Source organism: Phascolarctos cinereus, unplaced genomic scaffold (assembly GCF_003287225.1).
Source record: "Phascolarctos cinereus isolate Bilbo 61053 unplaced genomic scaffold, phaCin_HiC Scaffold_5;HRSCAF=322, whole genome shotgun sequence".
Taxonomy (NCBI): Eukaryota; Metazoa; Chordata; class Mammalia; order Diprotodontia; family Phascolarctidae; genus Phascolarctos; species Phascolarctos cinereus.
In genome coordinates, this window is record NW_027555958.1 from 31,537,061 (window position 1) to 31,560,461 (window position 23,401).

The 23,401-nt window shown below is 43.5% G+C and overlaps 1 protein-coding gene across 2 annotated transcripts in view; it reads right to left on the reverse strand.

Moving 5' to 3' along the window:
• The window catches only part of VPS53 (VPS53 subunit of GARP complex), a 136,049-nt gene that overhangs the window by 37,134 nt on the left and 75,514 nt on the right, over positions 1–23,401 (reverse strand). For both annotated transcript variants that reach the window (XM_021006922.2, XM_078154771.1), the window contains exons 12-13: positions 13,941–14,039; positions 8,347–8,441 (exon numbers count right to left, since the gene is read on the reverse strand). In XM_021006922.2, coding sequence (XP_020862581.1) covers positions 8,347–8,441; positions 13,941–14,039 — 194 coding nt within the window. The remainder of the gene's footprint in view (positions 1–8,346; positions 8,442–13,940; positions 14,040–23,401) is intronic.

Consider the following 23,401-nt stretch of genomic DNA (forward strand, 5'->3'; position numbering starts at 1 on the left):
CCCAAAGAGATCAAAGAAAAAGTAAAAGGACCTATGTGTACAAAAATATTTATAGCAGCTCTTTTTGTCACGTGGCAAAGAACTGGGAATTATTATTAATTGGGCAATAGCTGAACAAGCTGTAATATATGATTGTGATGGAATACTATTGAGTTATAAGAAATGACCAGCAGGATGGTTTTAGAAAACCCTGGGAAGACTTATATGAATTGATGTAAAGTGAAGTGAACAGAACCAGCAGAACATTGTGCACAGTAACTGCAATACTGTATGATGATTACCTGTGAATGACTTAGCTACTCTCAGCGATACAATGATCCAAGACAATTCCAAAGGACTTATGATAAAAAATGCTATCCACCTCCAGAGGAAGACCTGACAAAGTCTGAATGCATACTGAAGCATAATTTTTAAACTTTCTTTTTCTTTTTTTGTTTTGTTTCATTTCATTTTTTTTGTTGTTTTTTTGCCACATGGCTAACATGGAAATATGTTTTGCATGATTTCACATGTTTAATTAAGATCACATTTCTTGCCTTCACAATGGGTGGGTGAGGGGTAGGAGGGAAAGAGAGAATTCAGAACTCAAAATTTTAAAAAAATGAATGTTAAAAATGAAATACCATTTTTGTTCCAGCCTCTTGCCTTCATTTAATCTGCTTCTCCTTGCTAACATGCTCCTCTCTTCTCCCTTCTCCAAATGCCCCATCCTTCAAGTTTGGCCTGAGGGCCACTGGCTGCACACTGATCAGAGCATGTAAGCACCTGGCAGGCGGGGATCATTTCATCTTTGAGGCTCTTTTCCCTAGCACCTTACACAGAGAAAGCACTCGAGAAATACTTGATAATTGACCAGATGCTTGATTCACCTCTCCTCTCTCCGAATTATTGTGTTTACCATCTGCGTCATCACACAGACACTTGAATCCTTAGTTCCTGGTCACACAGGTCCTAAATATAAGAGCCAGGAGGGACCTGAGACATCATCTTAGTCCCATCCCATTTTACACAGGAGGAAAAAGAAGGCCCAAACAGTGAAAATGACTTGCATGGTGAGTATGTAGGAGATCTAGTCTCTAAATCCAGTTTTATGTAACTGCAATTTCTACAGCTCAGGGCTAAACTCCATGAGTCATATATAGGGAGGGGGGGAGTCCCCCACAGCAGCTTAATACAAGGCTAGGCAACAAGGCAGGTGCTCAGGAGACATCTGACTGACTGGATTTCCAGGACGGTGTGAGATATGAGAGCTGAAGAAGCTGTGTCAACCTTCTTCTTAAAAGACTGTAATCTCCAAGCCTCTAATGCAAACCAAAACCAGGGCCAGCGCACTGGGATTTTCTTCTGTTAATTATTCATCTGTTCCTCAAGAAGCTGGAGTCTGAAAACTTACTCATTTGCTCCCTCCTTCGGCACCAACCCTAGTGAGTCGTATTATAAATGAATATTTTTCAGAAACTACAGATGCTATCATACATTTTAGCTTCTAACTCCAGGAATTTCCTATATTTTGAGGACTACCTATACCATTCCCATATTTTGGCTATATTCTGACAGTGCTACCTTTCCTCTTCTTGGAAGGGGCACAAATTGGTCAGAAAATTCTTTATCCCATTTATGCTCTCTAGCCTAAAGGCTAAGTATGAGAGAGTAACGGAGTCAGCTTAGGTTTCACAGTTTAAAAAAAAAGAGTGACAGAAGTGATAGCAACCTCCTGGAAATGAGTGAGGTCAAGACTGTTTCATTCACTTTAAGCAGCTGATGAAATCCAACCAAACCCATAAACACGTATTGAGGGCTACAAGGACCTCTGCTACATGCTGGGAAAGGTAAAAAGAAGCCTGAGACTTCTCTACTTCCATCAGTGGCACTAAGACTGACCCAACCATCCAGGCTTGGGGGCTGTCTTCAGCTCATCCCTTTCCTCAGGCCAAGTCCTCTCATCTCTCTAACACTGTTCACATTTTCCCCTCTTTTTGATTTCTAAGGCTACCACCCCACTACAGACTCTCATTCCCCCCCAACTGTAACCACCTCTAACTCAATCTTCCCTTCCCTTTGATTCTGTTTGGTGCCAGAAAAACAAAGTCTTTTATAGAGGACTGCTATTACATTCCCCAAACACACCCGTATCAGCAAATAGTGTGCATCTGGATGAGTGGAAGAATAAAGTCTTTTAAACATTTCACAACATGATTGATAAAGATACACAATGGTTAGCTAAGTTTTTTTAAAAATAGAAAACAAAGCTTTTAGGTTTGGTTTTTTTTTTTTAAGCAATCTCTGGACAACCTATGAACAAAAGTCACACAGAATGAGATGGCCTAATGCAATTTGCATTTCAGAGGGAGCACCCATATCTCGGAGGTCACAGTTATTGAAGTGTCAAAGAAGCCACAACTGTATGCGGCACTGCAGCACCAGCCACCCTAGGTACACCTGGAAGCCTGGTGTCTGCACATTGCTGGGATATTTGAAACCTGTCAAGGACCATGGGAAAAAAACCATTTGCCTTGGAAGTTAATCATACTGTGTCAGGCTCTTTTTGTAAGAGTTGCTCTGTTGAGGGAACTTGATCTAACTTGTACAATACCTGAATCCAAGTAATTGTCAGGTGATGGGGGTTCTTGCCAATCAACGAAAGCCAAAGAGGGGGGCTCAGTGGTTACTGAAAAGGCCTCCTGAGCTCACAGCTGCTCTCAGTAAGATCTTAAATCTGTGAGCCAACTTAGTTCACATAAGGTCTGATTACTAATACCAATCACTATTTCTTTAGTGTCCTGTCCATCTCTCTGTCTCTGTCTCTGTCTCTGTCTGTCTGTCTGTCTGTCTGTCTGTCTGTCTCTCTCTCTCTCTCTATGCTTCCAAATAGTAGGACTTGACCACAGCTGAAGTAACACAAGTCCATTGCCTCTGTGCTAGCCAGACTCCTTTTCTGGTGACAGGAAGACAATGCAGGCAGGTGGCTGTTAGCTCTCATTTTCTTCTCTGAAGCTTAGGCTGTGAAAACATAGCTTAAGTTGAGACTTACATGTGCATCTGAAGATATTTCTTGAGATGGCACTGGGATTTCTACACAGTGGGAGTACAAATACTGGCAGCAGAAGAGTGGTAGCAAGAAGGTGAAACAAGAGAAAAAGAATCCTATGAAAAGCCCAGCTTCCCCCAATAGAAGGCATTACCTCTGACCTGATTAGGTCAAAGATGACCCTAGCAAGAGTAGAGAGGAAAAAGGCAATTTTTCCTTTGTAAATGGAAAGGAAACCAGTACATAATCCCAGGTATAAAAGACCATTTACCTTGTTCCTTGAGTGTAAATTGAAAAAAAAAAAGCTTTGTTATCCAGTGGCTAATATTTTTCTTTTCTTTTTTTAAATGTCACTTTCATTTTAAATTTTTTTTTTGGTTCAATTAACAAGCATTTATGTTCTCTCCTTCTCCTACCCCACCGTGGAGTTACAGGAGTTGCAGGGAGAGACAAGACTTTCTAGCAAATACACGTAGTCGGCAGCCGCGTCCAAAAATGATGTCTTATGCTCTCTCTCTCTCTCTCTCTCTCACACACATACATTCACACATGCACACATGTATATACGTGCATATATATACATATACACATGTGTTCTTAAATGAACAAAAAATAAGTCTCTCTACCCCACCCCCATCAAACTACTGAGGGAAAAATGTAAAACAATCATGCATAGTAAAGCAAAACAAATTCCCACACTGGCCACGTCCAAAAGTAAGATTCATTCTGCACCCTGAGTCTATTGCCTCTCCGTTAGGAGGTGGCCGTCACATCTCATCCGTGGTTCTCTGCAGTTATGGATGCTCACTGGGCTAATGAGAGCTCTTCAGTCTTTCCAAGGTGTTTGTCATTTGACAATGCTGTTGTCAGTGTGTCACTTGCTCTGTTTCTGCTGATTTCAATCTGCATCAATTCATACAAGTCTTCCCAGCTTTCTCTGATACCATCTGCTCTCAATCATATCCCATTATATTTACTCGTGATAATTTATTCATTCACTTCCCAAATAAAAGACACTTCTTTAGTTTAGTTCCTTGCAACTACGAAGAGGGATACTATAAAAAACATTCTGTACATGAGTTCCTTTCTTTTTTCTCTGATCTCTTTGGGATACAGGCCTATAGATTATCACTGGGTCAAAGAACATGCACAGTAATGCTTTTGGAGCATAGTTCCAAAATAATTTCCAGATTGTGGCTAATATTTTTCAACCTCAGGTCCTAGAATTAAGGGAAGGTCTGCACAGCACTGCTAAAAGAGATGGCCACAGGGACAACTCTGTAACTGGATACCTCCTCCCTATGGGGTCTGCTCAAAGAGTCTGGTTCTGGTCTCCTTCAGACTCTAGCAGCATTGCCTTCCCTAACCTTCTGCTGGGATCTCCCAATCACTAGGGAGGTATTCAGGAAATTGGACTCAAAGCCAGATGGGATGCTGGAGAGATGTTAGAATGAAATTAACAGCAACAGGATGGACAAGTAGTTAGTAATACTGATTGAACACCTATGGAATGTTGTACCAGGCGACTCAGGAAGAGGCAAAAGATCGAGAAGACATGTTCTCTGTCCTCAAAGAGCTCAGAATGTACACACTGAGCCAGGTTAACAGACATATGGTGGGTAAATGAAGAGGTGTGGGGTGGGGGAGGCATTTACAAATTTGCAAACAATGCAAACTGACTTAGTGTCATAATCAGTATGAGCATAAAAGGATCCAGGCTGGTCATTCAGTGAAAGCAAAGGTACATGCGGCTAGTCTGAGTGTTATACTGATACTGATGAAATACTAAAAGACCTGGAGGAAGACCTTCAATGCACTGGACACTTCCTCTATGGAGGCCTGATGGAAGGACACAGACAAGAATCAGGCAGGGGATGAAGACACAGATGACCATGAGCTGCCCTGGAGACAGTTGTGCTCACCTTGGTGAGTAGGAATCAGAAACATAAGAAGGTAAGTGGGGTAAGCCTGAGGCTTAAGATGATAAGGGCTGTAGCCACTGTTTTTTTAAATGAGATTAAAAGATCCTTGGGGGAGAAGGAGCAGAGGGCAGGCAATGGTAATGACCAATACTATGGCCTGGCAGTTGACAACCACCAGGCTCCTCTTGTTTGTCATCACTGTATCCTTGTCACCCTCATGTGCCTATCTGGTATTCCCCCCTTCTCAATCACCTCTTTTCTGTTCTCCCACCATGCTCGCTTTTTTGTTCCTTACCCTTAGTTATTGACTCTTTCCACACCCTGCTTCCATGACATATCAGACTACCTCTCCCCGTCTCTTGCTCTATGTTGCCCTTTGGGGTGGTTCAGAAGGTATCTAAGAGAGGCACCCAGCTTCAGGATGACTGGTGGGCCCATGATTGAAGCAGCCTCCTCCACTAATACCAGCGAGTCAGGAGATGTTTCAAACTAACCCATACTCATTACACCTACCTGACGAAGCTAGAGAGCTTCTCACACATGAAAGACACACATGAAACAGTTCATGACTCCAGGAAGTCACAATTACAATTTAATAGGGAGAGTAAAATGTTCACAAACAAGTATGAAACCAAGTAAAATGTGATAAGGGAAAAGAATGATTGAAAAAATCTGCCAATGGGAAGACTGGCTTTCCAATGGAAGGAAAGGGAAGAGAGATCAAGGAAGTCTTTATGAAGGAAACGGCTCCTGTATTGGGTCTTGGAGTGAGAGAAGGACTGCAACCTGTGGAAATATGGAATGTTCTAGATACAATGGATGGCCTACACAAAGACACAGGAGCAAGAGAGTGCAGGACAGAAATGGGGAAGGGGTAAGAGTTCCCTTTGTTTACAATGAAGAGCAGCATAAGGAGAGGAATCACATTGAAAAAAGCTGAAAAGGTGGTTTGGAAGGAGACTGTGAAGTGCCTTAAATACTAGGCTAAGCAATTTGCCTTTCATCCTACAGGCAATAGGGAGCTACTATAGGTTTCTGACAGGGGGATGGTGACCCAGAAAGTCCTGCACCTTAGCAAAATTATTTTGGTAGCTGTGTGAAGGACGGATTGGAGGGAGCAAAGATTATAGGACAGACTAGAAAACCAGTGAGCAGATTATTGTAACAATCTAGCCTGACTAGGGTGGTGGCAGTGGACAGTGAGTGGACAAAAAGGGACATACATAAAACATGTTCTGGAGGCAGGATCAATAATATTTCGCTACTGATAGGATTGAGGGTGAGAGACAAAAGTGGGGTGAGCCCAGGGACCAGCCACAAGAGTCACTAGCTGCCACTGGCTGAGCTGCTCAAGGCAAAAGGAAAAAGGGAATAAGTAGAAGAAACCAAAAGCAGTAAATTTCCTCCATCTCACCTTGAAGCATTTATATTTAGGATAGAATATCTGTACCAGAAGGAACCTTTAAGATGACCTAATCCAGTACTTTCATTTGACATGAAAGAGAACTGATAACAGCATTAAGTCCTGAGAACCCAGGTCCTAGTACTTATTACCTTAATCTTTTGGGCCTCAGTTTCTCTCTCTGTAAAAGAAGGGGACTGGACCAGAGGACTTCTAAGGGCCCTTCCAGTTCTAGGATTCTGTGGTTCTAGGATTCCTTCTGCTCTAGCCGCCTGCTCTGATCCTACAGGAGCATTACCTATTCCAGCTCACAGGTCTCATATGAATAACTTCTGCTGATCTCCCAGTGCTATGGTAACATCCCCACAGTGAGGCCAAAAACAGTCAGAGCAGGGAGCACTTCATTTTTCACAGGGGAAAAGGAGAACCTCTGTGGAGGAGTGATCTGGCTCCCTGCCCAAAGCATCACAAACAGTGAGTGCTTTGTGAGACCCCTTGGTCAAAACAGGAGAGTGGATATCAGAGCCATGCCGATGGGAAAACACCTCCGGGAAGGTCAAGTTGGTTTCAGGTCCAGACACAGCACTTACAGGCATATGCTTTGTGCATTTCAATCTATGCCATTCAGGCTTTTGAAAAATGAGTAGTTAGCTGATATCAGATCAGAGTGATCAGAAGTTTTGGGCCTGGAACCAAGGTAGAATCTGATCTCCAGTCTGAGGTGGGGTAGGAGGGTTTCTCTGCAACTTAATATTACAATACAATCAGTGACTTCAGAGCTCCAAGTCCAGAGTTTGTTGAATGGGTAAACAAACAATCTGCCAGCATAAAGAGGCCCAATTATTTTTAGCCAAAACAAAAAAAAAGTGGAAATAAAAAACTTAACTAGCCTACCTGCCCACTGCCTTTAGGTTGAACTGCCACGATTACATGCAATGATCAGATAGCAGGAAAAGAGGTGTTTGAAAAGTGCAATCGAGGGGAAAGAAATTGAGCACAAAAGAATATTTTTAAGTGTAGTAACTTGTATTCATCCATTTTCTGGGATTACAAGTCTAATAAGAAATATTTCCGTTACTGGGGTAAGGGGAAAGATAGAAAAACAGACTTCTATGAAAAGCAGATGAGAGATAATACCGCCCATAGCATAATCCTCTCTGCAGAGGGTAGGAAGAACATTTTTTCATTTTTTTCTCCGCATAGTTCAACTCTTGCAATAGTCCAGGAAAGAGGAGTCTGCCAAATCCTAGAAAAATTATTTTAAGCTCAGAAGTTAAATATTTTCCTGCGTCCTCCCTTCTGTACCCCCCCACCCATTCCTCCCCACTAGAGAATCCTCCTAACGCCTTAAGTATCCCGAGCTCCTCCAAAGATTCACTCAACACCCTCAGCAAGGACAGCAGCATCTCAGCTAGAAAAGTGATCTTTTGAAAATATGACCCCTGACATAAAACAGCCATCAGCAGTTTGTTCCACTGGGGCAGCAGCTCTCATCTGCTGCTGACATTTCACAAGGTAATCACATTCACGCTGGTGGCTGGTAAAATGATTTTTGCCTTCTCCTCAGCCCAGTTGTTTGCAAACAGCATCACATGAGATGGCACATTTTCCTCTTGCTGCATTCCCCAAATGCCCAGCACCTAAAAAAGTCCTGAGTCTTGGCAGGCATGGAGCTGGCCGTGAGGAGCTTGGCACCCATGCTACTGAGGTGGGGAGATGAGGGCCTCACTGTAGGTTCCTAAGAGGTACACGTAAGCACCTGTGATTTCTAAATACAACAAACTGTAAAATTCACGGCTACCAATGTTTAGGAAATGAAATGCCCTTAACGGATTTTCAGGGGCTGGGACCTGCTGTCTCTCTCCTCCAACACCTGGAAGAGGCTACACCATTGTAATGTTAAACGTGGAAAGCAGATTGTAGGGAGACCCAACAGCTGGTTAGAGATCAAAATGCACTGGTAAGAGAAAGAACAAAAAATGCTCATAACTTACTTGTCCTGGGATTCAATATACACGTAGAGATGAGGCTCAAAACACTTGGAAATGATTCCATGAAATGGGTTTTCTGGGACTTTTGGCTTCTTTGGCTGGGGAGTCAAAAAGGCAGCATGTGAGCAATTTCTGGCCCCTCGAACCCACTCCCAGCCCCATGATAAGAAGCCCTTTGACGTAATTAAGTGATCACATGCCCTACACTGCAACTGATCGCAACCAGGGGACAATAAGCGAGCTCTTCATGTCATTCACCTGCTTTGTTCACCCCAAGAATTAGGGTTACTTTGATAACGGTTTCCCATTTACCAACTGTTTTACAAACAGCTTCAGTGACTCTCTGAAAGCTGTCTAGACAGGCATACAGACTGTAAAATCACATCCACGAATTCATTCCTTTTCCAAACATCGCTCTGCAAATACACGGGGAGTTTTAAAATTCCTACATGTCACCTCTGTTCCTCTAGGCCTTAGATTTATCACAGTCATCCAAAGGGCCTTGAACTAAATGGCCTTGCTAACAGAATTCTCTCAGATGAGTCAAGCTAGAAGGGATTTTAAAGATCATCTGTTCAACCCCCTGATTTTATGGGTGAAGACACTGAGACCAGAGAGAAGTGACTTATCCAAGGCCACTTGAAGAGTTGGAACTCAAATCCATGTCTCCTGAGTCCTCTGACCTCAAGTCTACATGTCTTTCCACTATAACTGCACCCTCAGAAACACTCTGTTAAACCGAACCAATCATATCTCTTAACAAACACAACAAAAAGTATACACAAGATGAAACTCTAGAAGGAAGGATGGCTTGGGCAGGGGGCTGGTAGGACTTCTATATATCTGACCCCACAGAGAAGGAATGCCCAACACATTTCGGAAGAATCGATCGTGTTCATCAAAAGCTAAAAGCTACCTTAACACACATGCCGGTCATCCCTTACTTAGCCCTAGTTACCTCTGTAGTGTTCCAGGCTACAGATTTTTTTGGGGGGGTGGGAAGGAGAGGGGTAGGGGTGGTCAGTGGAAGCCCACAGTCACTCACAATGGCTGTGAGTTTAACAGATGTTTCTTCCTTATTTCTTAGAAGCAGAATTTGCACTGCTGCCATTAGTTCTTCCCTGGAGATGAGAGGTTATCATGGAAGCCCACAGGACCACATCAATGGGGCCACAGTGGAGCAGCCTGGGGCTCTATGTTGACCCAAGGTATCCTGGGGGCCTCTCTGCAGTCAAGTCAGTCCTGATTTGGAGGGCCTATAAATTTCTGGGGTCCCTCATGGGTTCCCAGACAGCACAGGGAGGTACATGAGGTCAAGGCTTTAGCAGATCCCTGAGTGAAGCTACAGGACTGCTGAGAGGAAGGCCTCTGGAGCACTTAGCAGTAGCAGCCTGGCCGCCTTTTACCATTTCAGCTGGCTACACAGAGCAAGAAAACATGGCTGGGGCATCCAAGCTCTTCGTAGAACTATCTCACGATGTGGGGTCGACACATTCTGGGGAAGGGCCATTTCTGGGCTGAGGCAGCAGCTCGGGAGGCTAAGCCGGATGCTGACAATGTCTCATTTCTGCATGGTTCAGTTTCCCTAATGGTCACTTCTCAGCTTAAAGAAAAGACTCCATCAGTCAGCAGTAGCATCTAGGCTGGATTTCTGGGTGCATGAATTCTGTCCAAAAGCTGCAGATGTTTAAACTATTTCCTCCTGGAGTTTGATGGAATAATAAAAGGTTCCTGTTGTCACAATCAGGAGGGCTGCAGCTGGCCCTGTTTCCTTTGATTACCATCCAACATAAACAGATCAAATCAAACTGCTCAGATCCCCAAAAGGGTGTACTTGAGACCATGAATTTCTTCTTTCTTGCCCTGCCCCTTTTTATCATGATGCCCTCATGCCCTTTGGTCAAGTCAATAAGCCTTTATTGAGTGCCCACTATGTGCAGGTATTGTACCAAGTGCTGAGACTACAAAGAACTGAACGACCTCCCAAATCCCCTCTGAAACCCAGTCCAATTCCTCCCCCTTCTCAAATGTAGTCTCTTCTCCCAGCATTGTCTCCACAGTGAGCTCTGCCCTCCCCTAAAGCCCAGAAATGCTAACTGCCTCGATGACTAGCAATACCGTTGGCCTTCAGTTGGCCCCCGAGGTGGATGAAAGCTATGTTCCCCCTTAGTTCTTAGGGCTAAATGTCCTATTAGCATCGTGCAGTCAAGTGACATTAATCACAGGGTTCCTACCCTCACTAGCCCACCTCCCTAAACACGCCCCAAAGAAGGATCAGAGAAGCTGTCGGGGGAAGGTGATTTCACTTCCTCTTTCTAACTGCTGCTGACTTGCTACATCTGGGGTGGGAAGGAGATCAGGAATGATATGTGGAAGCATCCAGTCTATAAGCTTTAGTGATGACGATAAAACTCCTAGGAAACTTGTGAAGCCCTGCCTGCTGATGTATGTTTGCCCTGTCAGCACCCTTCACCAGCAAATGCACCTGTTCTCAGGTTGGCAGTGTCCACAGGAGCCAGCCACCTGCCAAAGCTGGGAAGTTACATTTTTCGTGGTACTACTGATTTGGTAGGCAACCTACAACTCACTTCCATATAAGCCAGTTCCAGAATGCCTAGAAATAACTAGCTAAGATGCTGAGTGAAGTGAGCAGAACCAGGAAAACATTGTACACAATAACAGCCACGTTGTGTGATGACTAATATTGATAAACTTAACCCTTCCCAGCAATGCAAGGATCTAAGACACCTCCAAAGGCCTCATGATGGAAAATGCTGTCCACACCCAAAGAAAGAACTATGGAGTTTGAATGCAGATCAAAGTACACTATTTGCTATTTTTTTCCTTCTGTTGAATTTTATTTCCTCTTTCTGGTGGTTCCTCCTATTTGTTCTAATTCTTACTTACAACATCACTAATGTGAATATATGTTTAACTGGAATGTATATGGATAGCCTATATCAGATTGGATTTGGGGGGGGGGGGTGGAGAAGGAGAGGGAGAAAAATTTTTAACCCAAAACCATATGGAAGTGATTGTTGATAAATCAAAATAAAATAATGAAAAAAAGAGAAAGAAAGAACTAGCTAAGAATCAGGATTAAGGTCCAGCAAAAGCAATCACTGCCCAAGGCATCATAATCATTTCCCTCTAGAACACGTGGAAGAAGGAAGGCAGGATGACCCTGTGAACGTCACTCTCAAAAATCTAGGCAAACATGACAGCCACAAGAAGCCAGAGGGGCCCAGGTGGTCTGGGGCTGTCCGAGAATGTCATTCTACTCTCTGAGGACAGCCCTCCTCTTATCCCCTCTGTATCTGAATCTGTTTCAGCAAAATGTGAAAATGTTATCATTTGGTTTTGAAGAAACCTCTGGTTTTGGACAATGCCGGACAATAATACGAGGACTTCTGAGCAGCTGATATCTTTCTAAAGAGATTTTCAGAATGTAACATTTCATTTCTTGTTCCCCCACTCCCATCCCCATTTACCCAAATGGCAAGACAGAAATAATCAGCATCCCTTCAGAAACAGATTCTAGAAGGCCTGAGGGCTCTATGGCATGATGCAGCACCCACACAATTACTTCCTCACAGTGGGAAAAGGGGAATACTACCTGAAAAGCCCACTGTTTTCAAGGGCCCAGAGATGGCTCCCTAGGTTGCCCTCCCCATTCACCTTGTGAATGAACCAAAATGTCATCAAGAAATAAGCACCCAACAGCCAAGAGAAGCTAGTTAAATGACAAGTGTCACTAATAAATCAAAGGAAAAGACCTGATTTCCTGCTCTGGCCTCTCCTGTCATAAACTGGCATGTAGTAGGATAGAAGGGGAGAAGTCTGGAGTTGAACACAAAGGCAAAGAGGAAATTGAGAGTCCCTCTCCTCATCCGCCATTGGTCCCCTCTGTAATTTCCAGGCCTGCACAACGGCTTTTCTCTCTAGTGATCAGCTGATAATTCAACTGAGACCCTTCCTTCTCTTTCCCCGGGGACTGCAAACTTCCCTGGAAATTTGAAAGTCAGTTTTGTACAAATAAAACCAATATAGTCAAGATTAGAAGGAAAGCAGAAAATCAGGGGAAAAAATTTATAGTTTCTTGGATAAAGGTCTCATATCTCAAATACATAGAGAACTTTGTCAAATTTATGAGACAATGAGTCATTTCCCAATTGATAAATAGTCAAAGGATATGAACAGGCAATTTTCTGATGAAGAAATCAAAACTATACCTAGTCACATAAAAAATGCTAAATCATTATTGATTAAAGAAATGCAAATTAAAACAAATTTGAGATGTCATCTCACACCTATCAGATTGACTAAGATGATGGAAGGGAAAAATGACAAATGCTGGAGAGAACATGAAAAAATTGAGATAGTAAAACATTGCTGGTGGAATTGCAAACTAATCCAACCATTCTGGAGAGCAATCTGGAATTATGCCTAAATGGTTATAAAACTGTGTATATCTTCTGACTCAGCAATACCACTATTAGGTTTTTCCCAAGGTGAACAGGGAAAAAGGAAAAGAATGTATATGTTCTGAAATATTTACCACAATTCTCTTCGTGGTAGCAAAGAACTAGAAACCGAGGGGATGCCCATCAATTGGGGAATAGCTAAACAAGTTGTGGTATATGATTGTGATGGAATACCACTATGCTATAAGAAATGATGAGCAAATTGATTTTAGAAAAACATGGGAAAGACTTGAATGAAATAATAGAGTGAAATGAGCAGAACCAAGAGAACATTGTACACACTAACAGCAACTGTTTGAAGAATAACTGCAAACGACTGAGTTATTCTGTTTTTTTGTTTATTTGGATTTTTTTTTTTGGTTGGGCAATAGGGGTTAAGTGACTTGCCCAGGGTCACACAGCTAGTAAGTGTTATGTGTCTGAGGCCGGATCTGAACTCAGGTCCTTCTGAATCCAGGGCCAGTGCTCTATCCACTGCGCCACCTAGCTGTCCCCACTAAGTTATTTTGAGTATTATAAACACTCAAATCAACTATAAAGCACCTATGAAGGAAGATGTTATCCACCTCCAGAGACAGAACTGATAAACAGAAGTATATATAGTATGGTTTTACTGTGTCAAATGTTGGCCTTCTCTGGGTCGGGGTGGGGAAGGAAGAAAAGAGGGAGAGAGACAGTTTGGAACTTACAATGAAACAAAAAAAAATTTAATTTAATTTTAAAAAAAGAGAAGAAATTTGAAAGCCAAGCAGTGATCTTTCACTATCTCACATCACCACCAAAACAGATGACGGTGCAACAGAAAAGTGAGCTGACAATTTCAGGGGATGATGAATGAGGCAGAAGAGAATTTTGTTTGCTCTTCCAGATGGGCTAATTATGCTTGCACACGTCAATCCTTTCAGTGGTAGGAATCCAGAGACCCCTCTAGAGCACGGAGACGGAGCAAAGGCTGCTTTTTTCATTATTTTGTTAGATGTACTTTCAAGTGGAGAAATTACATAAAGGCTGCCAAAGCTGCTTCCTCATCAAGTACACATTGGTCACTGGTCATACTATTTTTAGATTTAAATATCAGGCTGTTCAAAGGATTGCACAGTGGTCTGCACTTACCTGCTCTAAGTCCCCTTTGTCCATCGGCAACTCCTCCATTTCGGAGCCAGGCTCGTCTTCCAGAAAAGGATTGGTGCATGGAGGAGGGTCAACCTTTTTCTATCAGGAGAACAAAGGAGAAAAGGAAGAATCTGTTTGTTTCTGATCTTCTCTGCAGGTCCCTGCCCCTCCCCTCTGATTATCTGCCTTCTTAATAATTCTCTGATAGACAAGCTCATCCATGGATTGCAGTATGAGGACAGAGAGCTGAGAGACAGCCAAGAGAAAGACTTAATTTAGCCAACATTTTCTAAGTGCCTACTATGTGCAAGGCAGTAGACTGAGTGCCAAGGATACAAAGAGACAAAAAGGGGGGATGGCTGCTGACCCACTGCATTCAACTCGATAACGACGCTCCCAACAGTGCCATCAACACACTTAACGCTGCATTTTAAGATTCCCAGGTCAAATCTGTTTTACCCATAACATAAAGATTTCCAATCCCCACCAACATTCCATTTATTTTAAGCAACTTTCAATATGATATTGAGAGGCAATGTAGCCTAATGGAAAGGGCATAGGACTGGTAGAGCCAAACTTGGGGATTCATGCTGCTATGAAAGAGCTTCGTGACTCTGAACAAGTCACTTCATGTCTCCAAGTGTCAGTTTCCTTTTCTGTCAAATGGGAATGATTATCCTGGCCTCCCTGACTCACAAGCAAATTCCAATGGATATGGAAACAAATATTCTGAAAAATTAAAAATTACAACGGCCAGTGTGAGAAGAACCATGCTGACAGCTTGACAGCTTCACCTCAGAGTGCAGAAGGAGTTTGCATCTTGGGACACGACCGATATGGGAATTTGTTTTTCTCTACTTCACATTTGTTCCAAGGGCTTTGGCTTTGCTTTTCAAATGAGTAGAATTGGGGGGAAGGGGTGGGGATGGGGGGAAGGAACCACAGACAAGCAAGAAAGTTTGAAAGTTCATAAACCAAATTTGCTGCATGCTTTAAAAAAAAAGCAAACTGTATAATTAAGATCTATGGTAAATGAAAATGGAAAAATGTCTCTTTGTCTAAGTTCAGAATTACAGAATTATACACACATAGAGACACACACACACACACACACACACACATGAATGATTACTGCTACTGACAGAACCAAAACATACTTCAAGAGGTACCCTAGTCCCCAGGAATACAATGTCCTGGAACCAATGACCTGGTGGGAAGGAAAAAAAAAGGAAGATGTGCAAGAACACGCCAGTAGATGCTAGGAAGAGTAGGTGAGAAGTCTATGAAAAGTCAAGGCATGCAGGTGCTCCTAACCAGCCAACACGTTAGCCTTTGCTACCATCATATATGTTAGTGAATCCTTGGGCTACAAGGCCACCAAATGGCCCAGAGGTTGTCACACATGCCTTCTATTTTCTTTTTTTTTTTAATTTTTTTTTTTTGGCTAGGCAATGGGGTTAAGTGACTTGCCCAGGGTAACACAGCTAGTAAGTGTTATGTGTCTGAGGCCGGATTTGAACTCAGGTCCTCCTGAATCCAGGGCCGGTGCTCTATCCACTGCGCCACCTAGCTGCCCCCATACCTTCTATTTTCAACTGGAAAACAATCACAACCCTGGTTTAAGCTTGAAGATGTTTACTTTATTTAACCAGCTTTATTTTCTGAAAAACATTTTGGTGCAAATGGGTAAAACCAGTCTCCTTTATCTACAAAGAAAGCCTCACAAATCCTGACCCACCTAAGGGCAGCCAGCTACTAATATTTCCAGGATTTATGGAATGCCCTAGAAAGACTTCAAAATGGCACACTGCATGAGTACCTCAAATTTGGATTTGATGAACCATGACTTCTTTGTGCGGAACTTGATTTGATAATTTAATTATTTGCTATGGGCCTCCTGAGCACAGAACACTGTACACTAAGCCCTAAGAGAGATGAACAGTTTAGTGAAGATGTAATACCTGTTCTCAAGGAGCTAACAGTATAACAACAGGATAAGAAACAAGCATCGTTTGCTGGAATAGACAATATGTTAAAAGCATATTTGAGAGTTTCCAAGCAAAGTGCTATAGGATATCTGAGCAAGATCACCACCAACAGTAGGGGAGGCTTCACTGAGGACAGGGCATTTCAGCTATACTTAAAAGAATGAGTACGGATTCAACAGGCAAGGAAAGGGAACAAGTTCATTCTAGAAGCAGGGAAAAGACTGAGTGAAGGTCCAAGGATGGAAGCACAACAGGAGCACAGAACACATGAAAGGGTGCTGTCAGATGGTAAAAGGCCCTGAATGCAAGGCAAAGAAGGCTCAACTTCAGTCATCAGGTAATCACTGCGAATGTCTGAACAAAGGAGGAAGGTGACCATTGGCTCCAGATATGAGGATATTATTCTGCTATCTGTACAAAGGAAGATGGTGGAGGCTGGAGGGCCTGTGATGAAGCTAATGCAATTCCCCAGGCAAGTGGTAACATGCATCTGTCCTGATGGTCAAGGTAAGAGTAGAGCAAAAGAGATGGATGTGATAGATGCTGCAGGGGGGAGCCTCAATGGGAGGCATTAACTAATGGGACATGAATAGTGAAGGAGAGGGATGATGTTGATGCCAATGATAGAAAGCGGCATTAAAAGGAGGTTGAGAGGCAATGATAATAAGTTGGGTTTTGGATATCTTTTTTTGGTTTTTGTTTTTTGTTTGTTTTTTTTAGACAACTGGGGTTAAGTGACTTGCCCACGGTCACACAGCTAGTAAGTGTCAAGTGTTTGGTCTGAGGCTGGATTTGAACTCAGGTCCTCCTGACTTCAGGGCCGGTGCTCTATCCACTGTACCACCTAGCTGCCCAGTTTTGGATATCTTGACTTCGAAGTACCAATGGGGCACTATTTTGTAGTTGGCTGAAGATACGAGTCTGGAGGTCAGATGAGAAACCAGGGGCTTGTGAGAGAAAGCTATAGATCTGGGAGTTGTCCCTTGGGGATGGGGAGGGGTGGCCATCGGGCATGTCTGACTGGTTTCCTAACTTGAGTGGAACACAGGTAGGGGCCAATTAGCAAGCCTGCACAGGGCATGGAGGTTTATAGCACAAAAGTTTCCAGCATAGAAAATGCCAGAAAAGGGACGATGCCAGGCAAGGGGAAGGGGGCACATCTAGAACAGAGACAATTTTTCAGGAAAGGCCTTCACAAAAGTGCTTTTTGTTTTTCCCAGACTACAAGAGGGACCCAAGCCCTGTGCTCTATGCACTGTGCTACCCTGTCCCCTCTGTAACAGCAGATGGCACTTAGCACTTTGAGGTTTATGAAGCACCAGACAAAGCCAAACATTGACCAGTTTTAGTCAGAGAAGCTACTGACCCAATGTGGATCCGAGTGGCAGGCCTGGGGCTGCTGGGCTGGGCCAAGCCAGGCCATGTTCTACCTCATCTCCCCAATTTGTGGCCTCCAGGAGACTGGGATGGAATTACAAGCTTGGGTCTAGATTCTGCATAACTCAAATGACACAGTCCACTGGCTTCAGGACTTCTAAATGAAACCAAGAGGGGTAAAAAATCTGCCAGGAAAATTAAACACATTTTCCTATTTTAAAAGAAGCTCTTCTTTTTTGTTATTTTTCATTTATGACAACATTTGTCTTCATACCATTCAGAAAGGCAAATTCTTCCAATAGCAAGTTCATCCCCTCAATTAAATCATTTGGGATTAGCAGCCCAGCCCCCCCCCCATACCCATTCTTCAGAAAAAGGAGGCTCTGGGCTCTGCTTCAAAGCCAGCAAGTTTGCTGGGAGAAAAGGAAACACTAGCTGAGCGAGCTCTGCCTGTATCTGGGCACACAGCTCCCTTAACTTCCAGAGAGATCCAACTGTCAAAGAATGAGACTCTTAAATGCCAAAGTCATGTTTATGACTATCCCGGCCAGAGGGAGAACTTCATCGATAAGTGGGAATTTGGAGCACCTCTGAATTCTGCCATCTTCCAAAAATCTTTCCCTGACTTACTTCTTGTATTATCTCAAAATCAGGCCAAAGAGGCCTGGTGCTCACTCTGGGGGCCAATTACAGCGCTAGCCACACAGCAGGCACTTGGTAAACATGCTCGGTGACAGTTTCACTGGCTAAGAAAGACTAGGTAAAATCTTCTGAAACTGGAGAAAAAGAATGGATGAATAGGGAGGCTTCCTTCGTGACAGTCTCTATTTTCCTATTTCTGGAGTTTCTGGATGGGATGATTCAGCTCTGAATCACTGCCCTCAGCTGCTATAAGGGCTGTATTAACAAAACTGGAGAGTTCAGCCTACTTTAGCAGCTTTAATTGATCTGCTGATAAAAGAATGGCAATGCAGTGACTCCTGTCTTGACAATGAGTACCAATCCCAGCCCAAGCACCAGCAGAGTAAAACACCAGAGCAATGAGGGACAGCCGCTACGTCTGCTTCCGAACAGTCATCGCAGAGACTGCCATCCATTCTGAGGGCCTGACTCATGAGACCCCACAAGACCAAGCAAGGCAAGGCAGCGCCACAGAGGCAGCTGCTACTTAAACTAGGGCCCTTCTGATTGAGATGGGAAGCTGCCTGCTTGCTGGTGCTGCAGCCTGGCCCTGCTCTGGCTTCCTGTTCCCTGCAAACCCTCCCTCGGCCTCTGCCTCCCTCCCTAGTTCCCCACCCCAAGTGTCAGGTTGCTAGAGGGCAGAGTTGGGAAAATCTTTGGGCAGAGTCAGCAAGTCATCAGCCTCCAGTAACCATAGTGGGCCTCAAACTTGAAACCACACCTAAGCCTTCTGAATGCTGAACATATTAAGAAAAAACTGTAAGAAAAAGTATGAATTTGTATTAAAAGAGCCTTGGAGGGAGGAAGGAAGGAAGGGAGGAAGGAAGGAAGGAAAAGAAACACAGGGTTACCTATGTAGTAACCAAGAGGAAGGAAAAGTCCAAGGAAACCCGAAGGCAGTAAAGGAGAAAAGTTTGTTTAGTTTCAAAGCCACTCAGTGGCCAGTTATAAAAACCTTTCTCTTATTCACTTGACTAAGAGTGGAGTGCTGAGTACTATTCACCTGGCATTGAATCATCACGTCCTTAATTAAGGACGTGGGTGTAGTTCAATCAAGTCCAAACATTTGCTTTTGATTGTAATGGACACACTATTTTCAATCCCAGTCTCCAAGCAGTGCCTCATCAGCCCGCTCTTCCTCAGTCGCTAGTTACAGAATCATTTAGCATATTTATTTTGTTATTCCTGTTGTTGTATAATCATGATTATATGTATGTATATGAGGGGAGGCAAGAGTGTACCTTCAAAGAACTCTCCCTGCCCTCAGGGATCATATAGTCTTGTTTGATATCTGAATTCAGTCTGAAAAGGCTGCCAACCCACAGCAAAGGGGCTCCACAGGCCAAAGGACCAGGAGAGGAAGAGCTCAAATATTCTTCGACAGACTCATTGCTTACAACATTTCAAGAAGTCATTTAATTTCTCAGGATGTCTCCTTCATTATTTACTGAATAGGCTCCTTCCTCATTGATCAAAGTTAGGTGTCTGATTTCACCTTCAGTGCAGATTTGTTTTATTGAATTCAATGATTTTTTTTTCCTTTTTCTCTTTGCTAAATTTAGTATGCAGAAAAGATGCAGCTGTCCTTCATGCTCAAAGAGGACAAAAATGACATCACTATTTGGGAGTCAAGGTATAGTGTGTCCAACTGGGGCTGATCAGACCAATACAAGCCCAGAAGGCTCTACCACAGGTCGGCACAAATAGTCCACCCTGAATTTTTGGAGTGGAGATGTCTCTAAATTTGCACACCTCACGTTTCTTTTGAGCTACTGCAATTTGTTTTGCTCATACTGCCCAGTGCCTTTTTTGATGCAGGGAGCATTGCAGTCAGTTTAAACTGGGTTTGAAGTCTGTGAGAAACAGCTATTTCATTTTCACAAAAGTCACCTGAAAAATGCAATCTAGGGGTTAGGTGGAAGCTGAACAAAGGTAGCTATAAATTAGAATAAGAAAACATTATTGGTAGGTGAGTAGATTAACTGGCAGAAAACTGGTTCTGAAGTTAGGTATAGATTAACATCAAAGGGGGTGTTCCCAAATAAGAGCAAAAGCATTTGCGGCCCTGGTCCCCAAACTGTGGGGAGTGGGAGATGTAATTAGGGGTGGAGACTCATGTGGGAAAATTAGGTGCTACGGATAGGATGTAACCTCTATAGTAACCAGCCAATGGGGAAACAGGGGAGGGAAATTCGAATTGGGGAACTGTGAATAAAAAGGGGCGTATCTGTTTGACACAAATGGGACACCAGGCCCTCCCATGTGGTTAATAAAGTTTCTTCCTGGTTCAAACAATGGCTTCATGGAATTCATGGTGAGACTTTTTGCTGCTAACAGAATAACGTGGCCAGCCCAATAGAGTTGTGCTCTCTGTAGTAGAGTTTGACTGCCCGGCAGGTCAGGTCAGCTCAAGAAAGGACCCAATGTCCAGTACCTTATCCTGCCAGGTATCTTCAGAATCTTCCTAAGACATTTAAAATGGGGGCAGCTAGGTGGCACAGTGGATAGAAAACCGGCCCTGGAGTCAGGACAACCTGAATTCAAATCCGGCCTCAGACACTTGACACTTACTAGCTACGTGACCCTGGGTTAGTCACTTAACCCCACTGCCTAGCAAAAAACCCCCAAAACAAAACAAAACAAAAAAGACAATTCAAACAGACGTGATTCAGTTTCCTGGCATAGCGCTGGTATACTGTCCAGGTTTCACAGGCATACAACGAGGTCAGCACAACAGCTCTGTAGACCTTCAGTTTGGTAGGCAGCCTAATACCTCTTCTCTCCCACACTTTCCTTCCCAAACACTGAGCTAGCTCTGGCAATGTGTGTGTCAACATCTCTTCATCTATGTGGGCATCCCTAGAAAGCATACTGCCAAGATAAGTGAACAATATTCAACGTCTCTCCATTTACTGTGACCAATGGTTCCATGTACAGATGGTGTGGTGCTGGCTAGCAGAGAACCTTTGTTTTCTTGTTGTTGACTGTCAAGCCAAAATTAGCACAAGCAGCAGAGAATCACTCTATTGCATCTCAGCCTCATAGGCTGCATTTAGGGTATAATCTGCAATCAAAAAGCCGAGCACCAACTCTCCCTCCATTTTAGTCTTGGCTTGTATCCTTTCCAAGTCCAATAATTTACTAGTCAGTATGGTAGTTGACCTTGATGCCATTTTTGTCTTTATTGAAGGTGTTCAACAACACTGCTGAAAGCATCATGCTAAAACGCATGGGAGCAAGCACAGCCCTGTTTCACTCCACTGGTGAGGGCGAAAGCTTGACAGCTTCATCTATTATCCAGAACTCATGCAAGCAGGCCGTCATGAAACCAATGTACAATACTGATGAGCTTCTCCGGGCACAACTGTTTTGCTCCTGGCATTTCTCTTGGAGTTGTCGGGCAGCAAACACCATTACTAACTGTTCCCCGGCCCTTTCTGAAGCAACGCTAGCTCTCACGTAGATGACCATCTTCCAGGTAAAGGATTAACCTGTTAAGGAGGACTCCAGCAAGAGAGAGACCTCTCTGTGATTGTCACAAAGAGGTAAATGCACCCTTTTCAGATCATTATGCAATAAAAATTACATGTAATAAAGGGCCATGGAAAGACAGACTAAAAAGTAATTGGAAGCTCAATAATCTAATCCTAAAGAATGAGTGGGTCAAACAACAAATCATAGAAACAATCAATAACTTCATCCAAGAGAATGACAATAATGAGACAACATACCAACTGTGAAAGCAGTTCTTAGGGGAACTTTCATATCTCTCAATGCTTACACGTATAAAATAGAGAAAGAAGAGATCAACGAATTGGGCATGCCACAGGACAGCTATTTCCTTTTCCGTATAGAGATGAACAATGGAGGCATCCTTGAAGTCCTGGGGGATAATCTCCTCTTGCCATATAACCTGAAGAATTTCAGTCAGCTTTTGTGGATCCCCTTTCTTGCAAATCCTAGCTGAAATAGAATTAGCACCAGGAGCTTTGCCAGACAAGAGGAACCGAATGGCATCCAAAATCTCTTCTTCACTTGGAAGACTGGCTAGAGAGGGACTGACTTCAACCTGAGGTATGCAGCCAGTGGCTTCAGTACTGAATGATGGCGGTCTGTTGAGAACATGGAAGCGTTCAGCCCAGCTCTCCAGAATCATGTTCTCAAGGTGGCTTCCATCAGCACTGCGCGGCTGTGATGCACCATAGGTCTCTGCCCCACAAACAGCCTTCAGGGCATCATAAAGACACTTTGGATTGTTACTATCAGTGTAAGACTGAAGTTCATCTGCCTTCTTCACTAAGCCAAGAATCCCACATGTCTCTAAGCTTCACTTGTGCTTTCCTTTGGATGGAGTTAAAAGATGTCTTCTTAGAGACAGATGTGTACTATCCTGCTGCTAAGTCCTTGGGGTTCTCTAGCAGCTTCTAAACGTCCCCATCATTTTTAGCAAACCAACCTTGCTGTTTGCTAGTATTCTGGCCCAGATGAGTAAATGTAGTGCTGTACACCACATCTCTGAAATCTGCCCACTCTTGCCAACCCTGTACTGGCTCAGCCTTCTCTCCAATTAGCAACAAACTCTTCCCCCTGGAGAAGCCCGCTGATAAACCGACATTAAGTCTTCTGGCAGTTGTCTTGCCTTGGGGCCACCACTTTTGCTCAATGTGAATGCTTAGCTTGGAGAGGATAAGTCTATGATCAGTCCAGCACCCTGCGCCACACACTGCCTTCATCACTCTCACATCCTGTCTGTCTCTTCTCCTTAAATGCCAGTGTTTGCTGTGAGGGTGCATCCACAAAGTTTTATTGTATTTAGGTAAATGGAAGACAGTGTTGGTGATGAGAAGGTCATGAGATACATAAGTCTTCAGTAGTAAGTGGCCTGGATGTTGCTATTTCCAATTCTATTCCTCCCAAGGATTCCTAGGATTCCCAGCCATGTCTGACAGTCACCCATAATTACAAACTTATCCTCTTTCAGCACAATGATGATGAGGCTCTCCAGGCCTTCAGAATTTTTTCTTTGACCTCATCAGGGTTTGTCATGGTGGAAACATACGCCCTCATGATGACGGTGTGACACTTTCCTGAAAGTGACAATCACACTGTCGTGAGCCTGTCATTTACTTCTTTTGGAAGGCATAGAAACTTGTTGACTAGATTAGTTTGGATTGTGAAACCTACACTAGCTTCACAGCATTCCTCATCACTGCAGCCACTCCAGAAAAACATGCATCCAGCAACGAAGGCAGTCAGCTGCCTTCTGCTTGTCGGCCTTGTTTCACTCAAGGCTGCTATTTGGAAGCAATACCTACTGAGTTCTCTTCCAACAAGAGCTGTATACGTCTTTCAGGTCTTCTGGATTTTGTGTTGTCCATAATGCGCACACATTCCGATGTACCAAAAGTGAGCGGA